Source organism: Octopus sinensis, linkage group LG3 (assembly GCF_006345805.1).
Source record: "Octopus sinensis linkage group LG3, ASM634580v1, whole genome shotgun sequence".
Classification (NCBI taxonomy): domain Eukaryota; kingdom Metazoa; phylum Mollusca; class Cephalopoda; order Octopoda; family Octopodidae; genus Octopus; species Octopus sinensis.
In genome coordinates, this window is record NC_042999.1 from 149,005,743 (window position 1) to 149,026,551 (window position 20,809).

At 36.2% G+C, this 20,809-nt stretch overlaps 1 protein-coding gene across 2 annotated transcripts in view; it reads right to left on the reverse strand.

The window, feature by feature from the left end:
- LOC115209258 (DIS3-like exonuclease 2) overlaps positions 1-20,809 on the reverse strand; it is a 77,684-nt gene that overhangs the window by 39,718 nt on the left and 17,157 nt on the right. Inside the window, exons 2-4 of one of the 2 annotated variants that reach the window (XM_029777552.2) lie at positions 18,658-19,921; positions 5,905-6,059; positions 2,800-2,869 (exon numbers count right to left, since the gene is read on the reverse strand). In XM_029777552.2, the coding sequence (XP_029633412.1) occupies positions 2,800-2,869; positions 5,905-6,059; positions 18,658-19,381 (949 nt within the window). In that variant the 5' untranslated portion in view covers positions 19,382-19,921. The remainder of the gene's footprint in view (positions 1-2,799; positions 2,870-5,904; positions 6,060-18,657; positions 19,922-20,809) is intronic. The other variant, XM_036501477.1, reaches the window with a different exon arrangement.

The following is a 20,809-nucleotide window of genomic DNA, read 5'->3' on the forward strand; positions in this document are numbered from 1 at the left end:
TGCTTCCTCAATGGAAACAACACTGGATAAAGTGCATGGCTTCAGAAGGGGACAACTTCAAAGGAGACTAAAATGCTGAATTGAAGTATGTTGTAGTTTTCTTTTTATAGCACCAGTCTTGATAATTTTCGATCAGACCTCATATGTGTTAAGAATGTACACAGTTAGATATTGATAGCCATTGTGATGGATAGTGAAGAAAAAAGGTGCTTGTTAACTTCCACCTTAAATGAGCCAATGAGGCTAGAAATAGCAGCTAAATCTCCTTCGTATTACACTCTACCATCTTACAAAGGGAAAGTACACATAAAATAATGTAGTCTTGATACTTTTAAAGAGAGAGGATAATCACAGCTGGAACCTTTCTTGATTATGATGGGCTAATTGGGATATCATGACAGACTTTCTATAGCAGACAATAATGTTGGGCTCCACTACTGCTCCGGCCTCTAATGACTCCCACTAGGCAGGAAACCTTCCTGCTGCAAGGTTAACTCAAGCCGAGTGAACTAGAGCAACATGAAGTGAAGTACCTTGCTCAAGGGGAGACAACATACTGCTTGGGATGGGAATCAAAACATATAGCTTTACGATCATGAACCCAACAACCTAATGAATATGCCTTGTGCTTCCATAGATCCACTAGGGTAGCTAGAGTGTGTGCTGCCCAGGGTGGCCCTTACATTTGCTGCACCCAGACCCCACAAAAAACATATATTGCCTACAGCAATAGCCTACAACAGGATGAAAGGTGGCACCCCATTAAAAGTATTGCCTTGGGCGGACTACCCCTACTGCCCCCCCCCCCAGCTACACTAATGCATAGGTCTGCTACATTGGGACTCAACAATTGCAATTGTTGTACACCATAGAAACACACACACATTATAATTGACCTTATATGTCTTATAAGGGAAAATAAAATGAAATTAAATTAAAATCTGTGGAGTACAGATTTTAATTTAGTGTCATCATTGCAAAAATAACAAAATACTCATATTCGGTGTGTGAAAGAAGCAAAGTACCAATTCAGTTATAAGAACTATCATGGACTCTGGACTACTTATAATATTGAGTATAGTTCCAGTGTACCGTAAGTAATGTACAAACTTCAGACTGAAGACTGATGGTATTCTTTTGTGACAAAGCTCCTTTGTGTAAAAGAGAAAGTTCATGTTTTTAATCACTATTTTTTAAAAGTTACTATTTTCCATCCCTGATTGAACAAGGAAATAGCTATTGGTTGGTACAATATCTTTACTGTTCTACGTTTTTCCTATTGTTGATAATTCAACTCTCACAGTGAAACCTGTGAGTTTTATTTATTTAACCAGGCAGACTGGGACACTCACGTCTTACTCAGGGACACATGTAACACAATGGCAGCAATGTGGTCAAAGGTCAACCATATTAACCAGATGACCATTATGAAGATAAGAAATAACCATTAATGGAAAAAATATCTGGTCCAATGACTAAGTGATTAAAGAAGGCTAGACGACTGACCACAAAGTCATAAGATCAAACGTCTTTGTGTTATGCCTCCTCTAAGCAAAGTACTCCTTTGAGCAAAGTACTCCTTTGAGCAAAGTACTAAACTCAAAAACCTTTCCCTCTATGGATACAAAACATTAAAAATGCCACATTTCTCCTTTTCCTGAGAAAGAATAACATTAAACAGATAAACAGTATAGACTGTAGTATTTGCATAGTTCAAACAATGTAAATTGTTTTATACCATGAGGAAGAAGAGAAAACTTTAACACTAGGGAGCTACACTGCAAATAAAGGTTTGTGATTTTGTGTCCTAGTGTTACAATCTTTAGGTTGTTTTTTTTTCTCTTTCTGTTTCCAAAGAAGGACAAATGTCTGAAACATTAGACATCTTCTCCACACCATAAAACATATTCCATTGTTTGAACTACAGTAAGCCCTTGACTATCACGGGTGTTACGTTCCAAAACCCAATAGGTGAAAATCTGCGAAGTAAAATCAGTACTGTACTATATATATTTTTTAATTATTTTTAAAGTATATATTTATTTTATTATAAATGGAAAACAACTCCACGGAGGAATCGACGTAAGCTTAAATAATAAACTGCGATAAGTGAATCGTGATATGGCAAGGGATTACTATATTTGTATTATGGTTTTTAATGATGTAGTACATCTCTAGCTTCTTAGGATTCTACTGTTTCATTTGTACTTGTATAGATATCTAGAAAATAAATATTATTCAAGATAATATTAAGTAATTCAAAGCATTAAAAATATTAATAAGAATTACAGATATTTAACAATAATATGATAATATATATTTCAGTGAAACAAAACCATGTAAGAAGATTCTTTTGGAAAGTACATCTATCTTCGTTTATCACAAGTGTTTGGTGAAAAACAAAAACCACCTTTTTAAATAAATCAGTTATAAATGAATGATAGAACATGGGAAAAATAGGTTTTGTTCCTCGACCCCAGGTTTTCCTGAGCATTGTGGATGGCCACTAGTGCATGCTTTTGTAGTCTAAACAGAATCTTCGATTGTCAACCCATGTTATCACAGATCAATTTTTGTTAAGCATAACATGTCTCACAATAAGTGTATTGTATTATCCCAGATCAGTAACTAATGAATTAGTGATAAACGAGGATAGATGTACTAGAAAACAGAATCTACATAAAGGTTGTACAAAACTGGAGGTAACAATGAAACGGAAAATATACATTATTTTCAAGAATTATAAAAAGAAACAATATTTAATTTAATTTTTGTTTGAATTTGCAAAATGTAATTTACCTAAAATTCCATTTGGTGGCTGAGAATATGTCTGTTTAAACGGTGGTCTGTAGTTTTGTTTGTTGGGTGGCTAAAATAATAATAATAATAATCATAAACCTCATTGTTGAGTAAAAATGTCTAATACAAATGTATCAAATAACAGTGTTAATGAGGCTGGAACCAAAGGTGAAAGCCTTTCAACTGGCAGGTGCCCTGTGGTCGAGCAGCACAGGCCCAGTCGTCATCTAGAAACTGCTTGTAAACAAAGCCAGAGGCAGAGAAGAAGGTGAGATAAGGAGGCAAACCGAACAGCAATTGAATGCTGGATCAGGAGTGAACCCAGTAGAACAGGATTCCGACAACAAATGAAAGTAAAATGGAATAAAATAGGACTCTTCGAAATAAGTGGGAAGGTGAAGATAGTGCCCATTATTGTTGGATCCTTGGGAACAGTATCAGAAGGCATTAAGGGGAATATAAAAGAAATTGGAATAGAGTGCCCAGTAGAACTGTTACAAAAGGTTTGCCTCCTTGGCATAGCCAGAATAATCAGGTAAGTATCAGATAGCTGAAAACAACGGATAGCATAGTACTGCAGGACGCAGGTAGCAAGCCCACTATGAATGTAAAACTCCAGGAGCTCCAATAAAACCCGTAATAAAGAGAAATGATAATTAACACTCATTGTGAGTTCTTTATAACTGAAACTAACAAGATTATTTGGGCTGCAGCTATGGTTGCTGCAGATAGAGTTGGATACAAAAGAAGAGAACAAACAGAATGTAAAGAACCATTCTGGCGTAGACGAATTTGTGAGAAACAAACAAAGTTGAAAAAGATATTTAGGACAAGTTGATAGATTGAATAGAGGGGAATTGCATAACGAAAGCATAAGAATAATGCTGGAGAGAACATATAGAATAAGAAATAAAAGGTATGATGTGATACTGGAATAATTGAAATAAAGCAAAATTGGAAAGGTATAACTATAGAGCAAAATAATTCAGGCAAATCAGAAGAAACTGTTTCAGGAACTAAATGGGCAATTATTACACATAACAATGATACCAAATGCAGAGGAAAGCAGGGAATTTTGGAGAGGGGAACTGGGGACCAACTTGTAGAGCATAATGATGAAACAGAGTGGCTGCATGAAATCCAAGATAGGTTAAGAAATATAGAAGGCCAAGAAGACAAAGATAACTAGAGAAATGATAAAAAAGCAGTTAAAAATATTCCCAAATTGGAAGAGCCCAGGATCAGATAGAGTCCAAGGTTATTGGATGAAGAAGCTGAGAGGACTCCATGAAAGGATAGCACAACAGCTAGATGAGTGCTTGCAGAAAGGCACAGTACCCAGCTGGATGACAAAGGGAAAGACATTGTTGTGTGCCAAGGGTCCTGAAAAGGAGAATTTTGCATCCAACTTTAGGCCAATAACATGCTTTCTGCTAATATGGAAACTAATGTCAGGTGCTTTGGCTGGTGAACAGTATAGATACATGGAAAACAGTGGGCAGCTACCTATTAGAGATCCAAAAGAGGAGCCAGGGAACGAAGGATCAGCTCTTAATTGATAATCTAATTATCAGGAACTGCAAGAGAAGACACATAAACCTGAGCATGGCATGGGTTGACTATTGTAAAGCATATGGTATGATACCACACTCCTGTATAATAAGAACAAATGGAAATGTATGGAGTAGCAGAAAATATGAGAAGCCTTATATGGAATAGCATGAAATGCTGGAGAATGGAATTGACAGCAGAGAATCAAGTATTAGGAGAAATGAAAATCAAGAAAGGTATCTTCCAGGGAGACAGTGTGTTCTCACTGATCTTCATGCTGGGAATGATCCCCTTGAGTGAAATCCTACAGAAAACAAAGTTGAGGCATGATCTGGGAAGAGGTAAGGGAAACTGAACCCCTTGCTATTCATGGATGACCTAAAATTATTCACAAAAGCTGAGGTAGAACCAGACAACCTAGTCCAGTCTGTGTGGATTTTCTACAATGATATTAAGATGGAGTTTTGACTCTCAAAATGTGCTATGATGGCGATGAAACAAGGTAAGCTTTTCAGAACAGAAGGCATATGGTTGCCAAGTGGTAAAATGATGAAGGCAATTCAACCTCAATCCAGCTATAAATACTTGGGAATACTTGAAGCAGATGGAATCAAACACAACGGCATGAAGGAAAAGACAAAAAGAGAGTACCTATGGCGAGTGAGAAAAATATTGGCTTCAAAGCTAAATGTCAGGAACATAATTTTGGCAATAAAATTGTGCAGTTACAGTAGTTCAGTATGGCACTGGAATCCTCAAGTGGACAGAGGACGAACTAAAGGAGTGCTTGGTGTACCCTTGTCAGATGGGTAGTATATTGGGCTTCATATATTTGCACCTCAGTCACTTTGATGGCATGTGCTGCTCTGTCATTCAATAACACATAACATTTTGAAAATGGTGAATACCATCAGTTTTTTTACATAAAGTAAATTCTTATTCAATTTCATTAAAGCAGGGTTTATCTCATGGAACCCCAGATTTATTTTATGGAATTCTGGGACTACTTGGCATCCACTTTTGGAACATTAACCCTTTAGCATTCAGATTGGAATAATAATAGAAGGGTCAGTACAAGGACAACGCTTGTTGAGAAGCAAGTGATATTTCACTCAGTCCTTATATTGATTTTACTTGCCTGGTTGTTACAGTTCTTATTGAGATGAGGATCCATCGGGTTGGAACCACCCCTGTGCGCCATTGACGACAATAGTAACACCATCTCATCAGCAGGAAGGTAAAATAATGGCTTGTCAACTTCTTCAAGAAGCTGTGAATACGAACCTTTTATTCATATTGTTTCGAATTAATCCTACATTATCTGTGGCTTTGAGATTTCAATGATGTGATTGCTTATTTTCAGAATAACATTGTAAGGTAAGTGAGAGAAGCCAGATCTAGCCAGTTTGAGAATAAAACAAATAGAATATTCTGGCCAGATATGGCCGGTTTAAACGCTAAAGGGTTAATAATTACTGGAATAATAATAGAAGAGGACAACACTTGTTGAGAAGCAAGCAATATTTCACTCGGTTTTATATTGATTTTACTTACCTGGTTGTTACAGTTCTTATTGAGATGAGGATCCATCGGGTTGGAACCACCCCGGTGCGCCATTGACGACAATAGAAATACTATCTCGTCAGCAGGTTGGTAAAATAATGGCTTCTCAACTTCTTCAAGAAGCTGTGAATATGAACCTTTTACTTCTGTGGAACAAACAAATACTAGATAGAAAATTGCTCATGAAGAATGTAGATGATGTTGGATGACATTCACATGGAAACAAAAATAATTTAAATGCTAATAAAATCACTAGAATTTGAAAAGACAAAACAAATGTCAGACTGTGTCTGCAAGAAACAGTACATTTAGCAGCAGCAGCAGCAATAAAGATGATATATAATGATTGAGGTATGTTAGCAGACTGTGAGGAGAAGAAATATCAAACAGAAAATGAGTTTTATCACACCACACCAGCTTAAAAAAAGGGAAAGGCATAAAATAATGTAATTCTAGATGCATCTATAAAGACAGGGTGATAATAACTGCATCATGAGTCAACTTAATCAGGGTTGGCCTAGGGTTAAACAAAAACATTCAAATGTTTAAAATAAATGAATATGAATTCAGTTATTTTCTATTATAAATGATACTATTTTCCTGCACCAACCAATGTACAATATTGTACATTTCCTTAATAATTCTTTCATCCCTACTGCAACAATTATTGCAAGGTCTATGGTTCATTAATGAAGTCAGAATAAGACTCAATATGTCTGGAGTTATTTCCTCTTATTTGTCAGCAAGAATTATATTAGTCATTGAATAATATGCTGTTTTATTCTCTCATTTCTTTTAAATGCTCTATACATCAAACAGCTACATACACACACACGCATACATTGATAGATACATAGAAAAATATATTCATCACAAGGTCTGGCCTTTGTACAGTGGTAGCTTATGTGTGTGAATGACCCTAAGAGCAATGCCAGTAGGGCCTTCCATGACGGTCAGGTCCAAGGATAGAGGCTAGACAAATAGGCAGCATGTCTCCCCAGAAGTAAAAGTCAAGTTTGCACAGGGCCAACAACCCTACCTTGAAAATATCAAAGTTACAGAAGCATTGATTATAATCCAAAACCAACTCAAGAGAGGATAACCTAGAGCCAAGAACAGTGGAGAAAAGTCATTAATGGTCTATGTTCCATAGGGAACAAGGGCTTAAGTAATATATATGTGTGTGTATATATATATCATTATCATCATCATCGTTTAACATCCGCTTTCCATGCTAGCATGGGTTGGACGATTTTGACTGAGGGCTGGTGAACCAGATGGCTGCACTAGGCCGCAATCTTGATCTGGCAGAGTTTCTACAGCTGGATGCCCTTCCTAACGCCAACCACTCTGAGAGTGTAGTGGGTGCTTTTTACGTGCCACCAGCACGGGGGCCAGTCAGGTGGTACTGGCAATGACCTCGCTCGAATCTTTTTACGCATGCCACTGGCACAGGTGCCAGTACGCGACGTTGGTAATATATATACACACACACACACATACACGTAACATATGGTATAATTATAAATAGGGCAAATTTTAGCCATTTCTCCGCAGACTGGAAAAATGATGAACAACGTTAATCAATTTTCAAACCTTATTGGGTTCTCATCATAAGCATCCACATTATTTTGACAATCTCCAGAGAAACAAGCAGCCAAACTGTTTATATACTCAACAAATGCAGCAGTTACTCTATGAAGGAGTCCCTAATTTGCATACCAAAAGTGTTTAACACACTATCAATACCAGCAGCCTGTCAACGGGGATCTTAGTCCACACAGTATCAAGGTATGATATAATATATACGTAATATACAGTATATATATATATATATATATATATATATATATATAATTAAAAACGAAGAGTTGAGATATATTCACATCCAAAACTTTTTATCAAAAAAGGTTTCTACAAGCATACATAATAATGACCAACATATGTTTCAATTGCAGCAACTACATATTGCTCTGTATGCAATAATGCATCCTAGTCACTGTAATTTCATCAAGGGTCCATTACTTATGATGTTTGCAAAGTGAACTAATTCAAACAAACTTCCTGTGTTGGTATTCAGCTGAAAGTGATAGCATTACTTTTTAAATCAAATTGAATTCTGGTCTTATAATCACCTCTACTGGTATTACAGTGGAATCATGGTTTATAAAATGTTCGTTCATATTACAATCAATTGTAGTAGTTTTACTTAGTAGTAGTAGTACATGTACTGCCAAAGCGGAAAGTGTAACCTCTCAAAAGAGCTGTTCTTCACTCCTGCTCCAGAGCGTCGGCTGCGGGGTCACTCCAAAAAGCTCTATCTGCGACGATTTCATCTCAATCAAAGGAGAGGGGCTTTCTCCGTCCGGGTTGCGGATCCGTAGAATAAGCTGCCGGACGAGATAGTGAAGATGCCGACGACCGCTCGGTTCAAAGTCTCCCTTGACCACAAATGGCCTGAACTCTTTGCATGAACACCACCCTGTACATAACTCCATGTCCCCCTACATGGCCTTGCTTTTTGCTTTTTGAGCCAAAAAATTAAATCAACTTAACTTACTTACATTTTACTGTATGGAGTGCATTATTTATTCAGAGGTAAATCACTTATGTTGGGGTTTATACCCTCAGTTATTATTATTATTATTACAAAGACAAACCTATATATATATATATATATATATATAATTAAAATTAAAATGAGGGTGAAAAATTGGATATTAATTTGATAACATCAATTTTAACACCAGTGGTCTAGCATATAAAAAAAACTGAGATTCAGTAAATAGTATTATATACATAAATATAAGTGGGAATTTTTTTACCACTATGTGGAAACCCTTATGCTAGAAGAAGATCTGCTATAGTCTTAACCACTAAAAATTGTTCTCTAGAGAACAATTCTTAGTAGTTATCAAACCTATATATATATATATAGGTTTGATAAGTGCCAATGCAGGAAATCATGGTCCTCGGTCACTCTTTGCTTCTGCTAAATATTAATAATAAAAAAAATATATGAATGAATATATATGTAATTTGCCTCTTAAAATTGTGAGCAGTGAAACCTGTACAATTATACTGAGTTTCAAATATACTAAGTTTCAATTAAGCAGAGGTTTGTAACTAGATGCAAGGAAAATTCCAGTTATTTATCAATATGATAGCTGTTGAGTTGTTATTAAGTACAACCACCTGTTGTGCTAAAATTACAGACATAATCCCCATGTTATGGGCTCCTGTGAAGATCAAAACATACATAGTTATGACAAGATCAGGACTACCCCTTAGACACTAACAGCACTTCAATAAAGGATACAACAGCATTGGTAACTATCAATTTGGCATTGATAGTTTAAGAATTTAGAGAGATGCCTGAATTGCGACAATCCAGATAAGATTCACAGATATCAATCAACAATAGTGCCTTGATATATGAGTTAATATATGAGGCTGCTTGTAAAGTAAAAACCCATAAAGCAGAGCAATAATTTCCCATAGTAGCAATGTTATAAGTCGTAATTTGTTCCCAGAAAAATATTTTACCTATGAAATTTATAATGCTCGTAAATAAATGGCAATAAAATAACAGTAGAATGCAAAGTAAAATAATGTCAAGATCAATTATAATAAAAATAATATTATAATTGTTTTCACTTGGACTAGACCTGTGCACACCATCGCTTATAGACGTGATTGTTGATTCACAAGCACTCAGAGACAGACTTATAGATTTATTTTTAACATAAAAAAATAAGTCAAGAGTTGTTTACTTAGAAGAAGCTATTTTTCACCCTCTTTAAATTTCTTAGTAACATGCAGAAGCACTTGTTATAGTAGTAGAAACGTTTGCACTTCATTCAAAATTTGGATCTTGAGCTTGAAAAATTTCCATTTATCTAAATGTTGAAATGCTTCTGCAAGTCCTTTCAAATATATGGCATGAAGAATTAGCTTATAATAATCTCTCTCAACAAAGCACACTTTCAAAATAAGACATTGAAATTTTCTGCCGTCATTTTACTCCGTTGCTATATGCAGCTGTGTGGACACGTCAGAACCAGTGTTGCTACAAATACTAAATGACTGTTTGACCTTTTTATATTTATTATAAAATAAAACTCCTAAAGCTGATGTCTCATAAAGCAAGTCCTCATAAAGTGAGGCATTACTGTATATAAATATCAATTATTACTAGCAACGACTAAGGTGGCAAGCTAGCAGAATCGTTGGAGCACTGGACAAAATGCTTAGTGGTATTTTGCCTGTCGCTACGTTCTGAGTTCAAATTCCACTGAGGTCCACTTTGCCTTTCATCCTTTCAGGGTTGATAAAATAAGAACCAGTTGAACATTGGGGTAGAATGTAATTGACTCATTCCCTCCCTGCAAATTGCTGCCCTTGTGGCAAAATTTAAAACCATTCTTAGCAAAGACCCAACTGATAATAGCTACAGTAGTAAATTGAAGAACATTTTTAATGCGAAGGCAGTGGGTTGGCAAAATCACAAGAACATCAGACAAAATGCCTTGCAATATTTAGTTGTATTAGTCTGTGTTCTGAGTTCAAATCCTGCCACAGTCAACTTTGACTTTCATCCCTCCTGGGTTAATAAAACTAATAAGTAGCAGTCATTTACTGGGGGCAAGGGAATCAACTCCCCACTCCCCTGAAAACTGATAGCCTTGTGCCTAACTCAGAATCAAAAGTTGGTGAGCAAGCAGTGTATGTTCCAGATCTTTACATTCTAAGTTCAATTCCTGCCAAGGTCAATACTGCCTTTTATCTCACCAGGATCAACAAAATCAAGCACCAGGTTTGGACTGAGGCCAATGGCATTGACTAACAAACTCCTTTCAAAATTACTGGTTTCTTTCTGCCTAAATAACAATTATTATTATTATATGTTTGACTTTTGCTTTGTATTTGTACAAGTTGGCTCCAAGTTTCACCCAGAAACTTTAAGAGACAAATTAGAAGTTCATGTTGGTGTTATGCCTAGGGTGTCATATATTTGGTTTTGCACATAGTATTGTTCTAGAGAATATTTCAGAAAACATAAGAAAATTATAAGATTTGTTTTAAAATTTGAGATTACATAGCCAGTATTTTATGTAGGTTATTATTATTATTATTATTATTATAGATGTTACACAGTATACAATATCATGAGGTTGTTGATAGAAGATATTATGTCTACTGGGGGTTTGTATTGTCTGTCAAATCACAACAAAGACCTCAGATTATTATTATTATTATTATGTCAGGGTGTATGGCCTAGTTGTTAGGGTGTTGCATTAATTATCGCAAAATTAGTTTCAATTCCTCGATCAAGTGGTGTATTGTGTTCTTGAGCAAAACACTTCATCTCATGTTGCTCTGCGACCATTTTGACACCTGATGCAAAGTACACTGTACACCTGTTCAGGCAATGTCAATTTGATGGCAGGATAGAGCTTAATGTGCAGCACACCCATTCTATCATACTTTAAATTCTCATCTCCTAGAATAAAGTTGTCTCCCTTCCTACTGTAGCCACACTCAGTTGAAGGAGATCTTAGTCTTGCAAGCTACATGGTGATCTCTCTAGAGCTGGTCCCATAAAATAAAAGCACCCAGTACACTCTGTAAAGTGGCTGGCATTAGTAAGAGCATCTAGCTATAGAAACCATGTCAAAGCAGATAGAACTTGGCACAGAAGGCAGACCTTAGAACTGTTGGGTCCTGTTAAACTCTGCAACCCATGCTAGCATGGAACATGGATATTAAAAGATGGGATGACGAAAATGATGGCGATGCTCTCCATCAAGTTATATAATCTTAGTGAATACCTTTTGCGAGATGTTGGCAGCTCTAAAAAGTGCTAGTTTCTGTAAAGAATATTAGGTATTATATTTAGATTTCGATTTAATGTTGATTGAAATCGATCAACATCAATGGAAATTGTAGCTATGATACCAGTGCCGGTGGCACGTAAACGAACCATCCGAACGTGACCATTGCCAGCACCGCCCCAACGGGCCCCCATGCCAGTGGCACATAAAAAGCACCATCCGATCATGGCTGTTGCCAGCCTCGCCTGGCTCCCATGCCGGTGGCACCTAAAGAGCACCATCCGACTGTGGCCATTTGCCAGCCTCGTCTGGCACCTGTGCCGGTGGCACGTAAAAAGCACCCACTACACTCACGGAATGGTTGGCGTTAAGAAGGGCATCCAGCTGTAGAAACATTGCCAGATCAGACTGGGCCTGGTGCAGCCTTCTGGCTTCCCAGACCCCAGTTGAACCGTCCAACCCATACTAGCATGGAAAGCGGATGCTAAATGATGATGATGATTTAGAATTTTGGTGTTAGGAATAGAGCCAGAGGTATCCCACTACTTATTTAGACAAGTATTTATTTTATCAATCTTCATCAAATGGCTGAGTAACCCTTGTATATAAAGAGCTGTGATCCACTACACCATTTAAAACTGTTATGCAGAAACACATACAATAAATGCTTCTGTACAGTTTCAGGCTACCAAATTCTATTAACAAGGAATTAATGAACCTAAGGTTAGAATGGAAGACACTAGCTCAAAGTGCTGTGCAGTGGGTTCAAACCTCAAATCACATTGTGGTAAAGTAAACATCTTTACTTTTTTATACAAAACAACAAACATGTAACCATCTTGTCTTAATGTAATATTTTGGTCTACATTGTCTGTGTCCTTAGATGACAGAATGTGATTTGAAGAAAATTTGATTGTTATTTTTAACAGGTTAACTGAGCATGTTGAGGCTACTTCACTGGCTTGAACTGAGAGAATATGTAAAAGGTCTTTCACTGGCTTGCTATTTGTAATTATTTGAAGTGAAATAGAAACTTTCTATTATACTTTTTAGGAAAAGAAGCCGAATGTTCTGTCTCATTGGTATCACACACCTCCCCCATAATCTTCACAAACCAAAAATAAGTTCTGGAAACTTAGTTTTTTTTTCAATTTAACCCTTGTGTTACCAACCCGGCTGAAACCGGCTTTGGCTTTGTAGTACAAATGTTTTGTTTTTAAAAGTTCTAAATTAAAATCTTCCACCAAACCTTTAGTCACGATTTATGTTCCTAACACTATCTTAATTATAACTAAGTTATTTTACTAAATACTTTGTTATACTTAGAATAATTGAAAGAAACACAGAGCATCTCAAAATAAATACAGTAACGAAAGTGTTAATATAGATTAATATTGTGCTCTGTAGAGACAAATGTTTGTTTTTACTGACAACCATAATATCCTTTCTACTTAAGGCACAAGGCCTGAAATTTTGGGGGACGGAGGTTAGTTGATTATACTCACCCTAGTGCTTAACTGGTACTTATTTCATTGACCCCGAAAGGATGAAAGACAAAGTCGACCGTGGCAGAATTTGAACTCCAAACAAAGATAAATGAAATGCTGCTAAACATTTTGTCCGATGCGCTAACAATTCTGCCAGCTTGCTGCCTTATCTACAAGCACAATATCAAAATACATATTCTGTGACTAAGTCTATTTAAGGCTCTATAAAAGTGCAACTCATCATTTATCATCATCATCATTTGATGTCCGTTATACATGCCGGCATGGGTTGGATGGTTTGACCGGGCTGGCACACTAGAAGGCTGCACCAGACTCCAGTCTGATTTGGCATGGTTTTCTATGACTGGAAGCCCTTCCGAATGCCAACCAATCTGAGAGTGTTTTATTATCCATTCATTTGTTAGGCAGTGAGCTGGTAGAAGTGTTAGCATGCCAGACAAAATGCTTGGCAACATTTCTTTTGGCTTTACATTCTGAGTTCAAATTCCTCCGAGGTTGACTCTGCCTTTCATCCTTTCAGGGTTGTGAGCACTGGGGGTTGATGTAACTGACTAACCCTGCCAAAAAAGTGCTGGCATTGTGCCAAAATTAGAAAACATTATTCATTCATTTGTTATATGTCTGTTTTTCCGTGATGGCATGGGTTAGATGAATGTGTTATTTAAGGCATTCTTTCACAGTTGAATGTTTTCCTGACACTAAGTCTTATCTCCATTTTAAATAAGAGACTTTTCAAGTAAGAAAGTTATAAACATTAAAACTGGCTCCTGTGCCGGTGGCATATAAAAAGCACCATCGAAATGTGGCCAGTGCCAATGCACTCTGACTGGTTCCCGTGTTGATGGCACGTAAAAAGCACTATCCGAACGTGATCAATGCCAGGCCCGCCTAACTGGCTCCTGTGCTGGTGGCATGTAAAAAGCACCCACAACACTCTTGGAGTGGTTGGCATTAGGAAGGGCATCCAACTATAGAAACATTGCCAGATCAAATTGGAGCCTGGTGCAGCTGCTGGCTTTCCAGGCCTCAGTCAAACCATGCCAGAATGGAAAATGGACGTTGAACGATGATGATGGTGGTAGTGATGGAAATAAATAAGTGCTAGGTTAACCCTTTCGATACTATATTTCTGTTGAAATAAACTGCTTTTATTTTAATTAATTTTGAAAATAATGAAGAATTTACTAAGCGGTCGAAAAAAAAAAAGAAAGAACATCAGAGATGCTTTACCCCACACAGAAACTACAGAAGCTACTCAGAGGTTTTGCAAGCTCTTCTAAATCTATTGCAATGCTGGAAAGCCTTCTGTATCGTCAGCTGGTACCTCAGGGTCACAAGCATTTCATCCCTTAGCTTGTAAGCTTCACCTGAGTCGGGCAGCGAGGAGTGAGCTGGTCTTCACCTACAGAACAATTTCACTCGCAGTCTCTTACCATCATTAAGCTGGTGCTTGGAACATTTACTAACATGAAGTTTTGATAGAAGGTTTTAATTTAAATCACTTTAAACAATAAGTTTCCATTATAGAAGCAAGAGTCTTCTCAGGTCAGTAGGTGCCAAGGGGGTTGAATGGGTTGAGATATTTAGTTACTCCCACTTTACAACTTAAGTTCAAATTCCACTGTGGATAGCTTTGTATTTAATTTGGTGGTGGTGGTGGAGGGGAATTTATCTGATTGTATTTTATTCTGAGGCCAACTTTACCTTCTGTCATTTCCAGGTCAAGGGTCAATGTAATCACCCTTGCCAGTACAAGAAAGGGTTATTATAATTCTTATTTCTTTACTGCCCACAAGGGGCTAAACACAGAGAGGACAAAGAAGGACAGACAAATGGATTAAGTCGATTATACCGACCCCAGTGCGTAACTGGTACTTATTTAATTGACCACAAAAGGATGAAAGGCAAAGTTGACCTTGGCGGAATTTGAACTCAGAACGTAGCAGCAGACGAAATACTGTTAAGCATTTCCCTCCAGCATGCTAACGTTTCTGCCAGCTTGCCGCCTTATATTATAATTCTGTTGAGGTCAACCTTGCCGTTTATCCTTTCCAGGTCAGTAAAATAAGTAACAGTTGAACACTGGGGTTGGTGTAATCAACTATCCCCTTCCCGCTAAATTTACTGGTTTTGTGCCAAAAATTATTATTTTTGCACCCTAACCACTAGGCCACGTGCCTTAGTCCAGGTGGTACATTGTGTTCTTGAGCAAAACACTTCATCTCACATTACTCTGCAATCACTTCCACACCTGACGCGTGGTACACTGTGCACCTGATTAGGCAACATTGATTTGATGGAGAGAGGGAGTTAATGAGCAGCATGAATATTTGATCGTTATAAACAAATCATTTGTGCAGGTTGTTTCACAAAAGCTGAGCACTCACATGTCATCTGTGATGGGAAAGTCCATTGTAATTATTACATATTAATTACTTACTTATATCCTGTTACCAATCTAAGAAATACAGGATTTATACTGCATCAGGTGATTCTTTAATAGGTCTCCAGTGATATTAAATGATTAAAAATAACAATTAAAAATTTAGTAAAAGTTGTATCTATTGGATATAGTGAACAATAATTGTGCAGCAATAATATAATACAGAAAGATAGTAGGACAGTTTAGTAAGTAATACAATACAATTAAATTTCTGTATTATATATCACACTAGCTGGTCCTGTGCCATAAAAAAATGATGGCTAATTGTAGTGTTTTATATACAAATATGGTGCAAAATAATCACAGATATAAACATTCACATACTTGTACATGCACACAAATACACAGGTATACTCACACAGAGTTGAAATGCTGTTTGATTTTTCTTTTCAGCGTTGAATGTTCACCACCCCACTTCCATTGCACACACACACACACAAAACAAACATTCACATGATTCCCTTTTACACACCCACACATACTAACACTGAGTTGAAACGCTGTTTGATTTTTCTTTTTTCACTGCAGCACTTCCATCACAACACTACCAAGTTCACCATCACCTTCCTTATTCATCTATCACCCCTTCCTTTCTCATTCCTATGATGTGACGGAGAAATACACAAGAGTATTATTATAGTAGATACCTTGGTCTGCTCAGTGGGTGAAGGCTAAGGAACAAGAGAAACCAAATTTAACATCCTGGAGTTCAGTGTCCAACTACTTAAGTATATTATAAGCTTACTAAGACAGGTTTAGCACAGTAGTAAGTTACTAAAGAGACCGTTGTCTATAAAGACTGGTGATGTACCATGCAGTCAGACTATCTTTTAATTTGACATTCTGATATTTATAGGTGTATATGCGAGGCTCACCAATGGAGAAGTTCTTATCCGGATCAAGCCAAATCTGTCGCTGGAAGCTAGAATTACCAAGCATAGATTGGCATATTTTGGTCATATTATGCAGAGGAAATCCCTGGAGAAGGACATCATGCTCAGAATGGTCAACAGCAAGAGAGGAAGAGGCTGACCAAGAATCCGCTGGCTTGACACCATTAAGAGTGACATGGGAATGGCCATAGCCAATCTGAAAGAAGCGACCCAGGAGAGAACTGGCTGGAGAACACTGATTCATCGAGTAACCGAGAGTTGACTTCGACTGAGCAGATAAGAGAGATATGTGACTGTGGTTAAGAAGCTTGTGTCCCAACCACATAGTTTCAGGTTCAGTCCCACAGCATGGCACCTTGGGCAACTGTCTTCTGTTATGGTCCCAAAGCCTTGTAAGAGTGGATTTGGCAGAGGGAAACTGCAAGAAGACTGTAATGTGTGCATGTAGGTGTGTATGTATGCAATAACACATGTAGATACAAGTGTGTGTGTTTGTTTGGGACTTATTGCATTGACATTGTGTGATTGTTGTAAATAAATGTCTTTCATTTCCAACATTCCGTGAAAACATGTCTGGCCATGGAGAAACATCTCCTTGCTTAGAAACAGTTAAGGGTTGTCATCAGGAAAGGCATCCAGTTATAGAAAATCTGCCTCAATAAACTCCAACTGACCCATGCAAGCATGGAAAAGTGGACGTTAAACACTGATGATGATATTAAATTTCATGAAGAATTATAGCTACAACTTTGTATGCCCTACAAGATCAGGAAAAGGATCTTTAGCTATGAATTTCTGAAACTCTCCTACTCTCGTTTACTTGTTCCAGTCATTTGACCATGGCCATGCTGGAGCACCACCTTTTAGTTGAGCAAATCGACTCCAGGACTTATTCTTTGTAAGCCTAGTACTTATTCTATCAGTCTCTTTCGCCAAACCTCTAAGTTATGGGGACATAAACATACCATTGTCAAGCAATGTTGGGGGAACAAACATAGACACACAAATACATACATATATATATATATATATATATATATATATATATATATATATATACATACGTATATATATATACAACGGGCTTCTTTCAGTTTCCATCTACCAATCCACTCAAGGCTTTAGTCAGCCTGAGGCTATAGTAGAAAACATTTGCCCAAGGTGCTACGCAGTGGGACTAAACCTGGAACCATGTGGTTGGGAAGCAAGCTACTTACCACACAACCACTCCTATGCCTACTTATCTCCTGATAAGTTCATCTTCAAATGATTTATCGGAGAAAAGAGGTCATGGATTCTTTTAGTTACTTTTGGAAATGGTTGCTAGAACAGGTAGCTCACCTTGTTTGATTGCATCTTGTGCAGGATTTCTTTGATATTTCGGGATGATTTTAAAGGGATGACTTTACTTGTATGTTAGAAAATGACCCTTAGAAATTCACTCAACAGTCTAACCTAAATAACACAAATTAGTTTTGGATTGAAAAAGACTTTTAAATAAATTCTTAACCATTTTATTGTTTATCTTGCATCCTTTACTCACTTCAGTCATTGGACTGCAGCCATTGCTGCTATCACCATTTTGATGGAGATATTTTATACTGAATACACCTGTATTTTCCCTTAATAATAATAATAATAATAATAAAACGTCATTCAACACAAAATATCCCTACAAGAATATGGCTCTTTGAAAATAACTTAACGGTCAATGAAACCATTCCAAACAAAGTAAAAAAAAAAATTCAACAGAAGCTTTATTTTTTTTTTTGCTATCTTAAGAAAATCCAACTGTCATTGCATACAAACAGTAAAACTAAATATATCTCTAAGCAATCTTTGAACTTGTTACATCTATCTGTGTCCTGTTCTGTTGAGTGTTCTATATTCAAATACCTAGGTTTTTGTGAGAAAGTGAAAGTATGTAAATGAAAATGGATAAACACAAAATGTCAAACAGAATGAGAAAGAATTTGTTATGAAAAGAACCAATAAATGGATGAATAATACTATAATATCAGCAGAAAATGGTCTTTCAGTGAGAAAGAACTGAAAGACACACATACCTTTAGTCTTAGCCACAATACATTTATCGGATGGTTTTTGCCCATTGTCCAGTTCACTGGACTTTTTCTTTTTCTGTTTTTTCCCTGTACACTGAGTAGAAGAAAGTTGTTTATGGTCTAAATTTGAGAACTGTTTTACAGATTGTTCTTCAACTATATACATTTTATCGTCACTGATTTCCAAATCTGTTGCTACACTTTCACCAATTCCTGAGCATTTTATTATTGCTGTGTCATATAATTCTGTTTCTATACTCAACGGTTTTTTCCTGGATTTTTTAACCCGTCGTCTCCTACGTTTTTGTTTCAAAGAAGTCTGACTACCTTCCTCGGAATTTTCACATTCACAGCTTTCATTATCAGAGTCACTGCTACCTTTCAGTTCACAAAAGTCATCTTTCTCTCTAGAAATACTCTTCAATTCGTTTCTTTCTTCAAAGTCTTTTGTAATTGTTTTCTCTGCATCAGAGTTTTTCTGAGTATTTATACTTTTATGAGATCTAGACTTTTTGTTTTTTCTTTTAGTTTTAATTGCTGATAAATTTTCTCTGACTAATTGAATTTCTGAAACTCTCCTGATAAGTTCTTCTTCAAATGATTTATCGGAGAAAAGAGGTTGAGGATTCTTTTGGTTACTTTTGGAAATGGTTGCTAGAACAGGCAGCTCACCTTGTTCGACTGCATCTTGAGCAGGATTTCTTTCAATTTTACAAGACTCCATCATAAAAATAATAAAATCTATTTACACTTTATTTCTTTAAAAATGTTATATTTGTCCATTATATTTAGTTAAAAATAAAAGAAAGAATTTCAAATTCATATGAATTGAAATATATAAATATGGTTAAATTTTCAATATAACTGTTTTTCTAATAATTTTATGAGATTGAGTTAATAGAAATTTGAATGAACATTTTAAACTGAATTTAAAAGTTAGGTTAATGTTGAAATAAAAACAAATGTTAGAGATCTTTCATTATAATTTCTGATGTATTTTTTAAAAAGGATATGTTGATATAAGGCAGATTTTGATTCTTGACACCAAAGGGATGTATATGGCATATAAATTGAGTGCCTTGAGTTGATACGAAAAACAAATCTGGTAGCCACAGTAGAGTAGACGCAATGCTGACAATGGCGATGATAGAAAATATAACCCAGTCTTATTGTACGGTGACCAAGGATGGCATATATTTGTCTTTTTTCCTAGATACTTTTCTTCTCAATAATTCCCCAAAAACCTTTCCACTAACAGAGACGATGCCTAGGAATAAAGAAAATATTACAAAATAGTTTCCCAGGAATAAGAGTATTTACAAAAGTAGCGAGGACAAAAATAGTTTACTTGGAATTTTTGCGAAAGCAGGGAAAAGAGAGAAACTTTAGTAGTTATGAAAGTTTATGGACCAGTTAGGACAAATTGTGGAAACTCAGGGAAGGCAAGCAAAAAGACTTGTAGTGAGCAAGTGAGCAATTATAGAAGCATTAAACAAGGCTTGTAAACAGTTGGTCAGTATTAGATTAAAAAATGAAATTAAACAAAAAAAAAAAAAGAAAAAAGAAAAAGAAAGAAAACTGTCAGTTTATTTGAAATTAAAACATGAAATGACTTTTGAGAGCTGATGATAACAGATCATTGTGGTCATGCTGTTACATCGATTGCAATCTGATGAACAGCTTTTCCACAGGTTTTAAACTGCCATTGTTATCATCAGTAAGTATTTACATATTAGATACAAAGTTCATATTAGGGGCTCTATATTTAGACATTTTTTGTTTTCATCCATTTTACAATGCTAGTGCAGATGGGTTCGTTTTTTTTTTTTTTTTCGTTTAATGTCCGCTTTCCATGCTAGCATAAAATATTTAGATATTTTCATATCACCAAAGTAATTGTTTCAATGCAGGCACAGTCGATTGGTTATCATATAATTGTTGATGAATAACCAGTTAAGACAATAAATTAATAATGGTATTCATCAGTTAAATTGCCAGTCAGAAATATATCACAATCAAATGTTGTAAAGGTAGCAAAATGAAAGGAGGAGGGAATCAGATCAGAAAAAACATGCAAAATTAGGGAAAAATGTGGAAATTCAGGCTAATAGCATTGAGGTTTTAGGATAGAGAAAATATTGATGAAATATAAGAA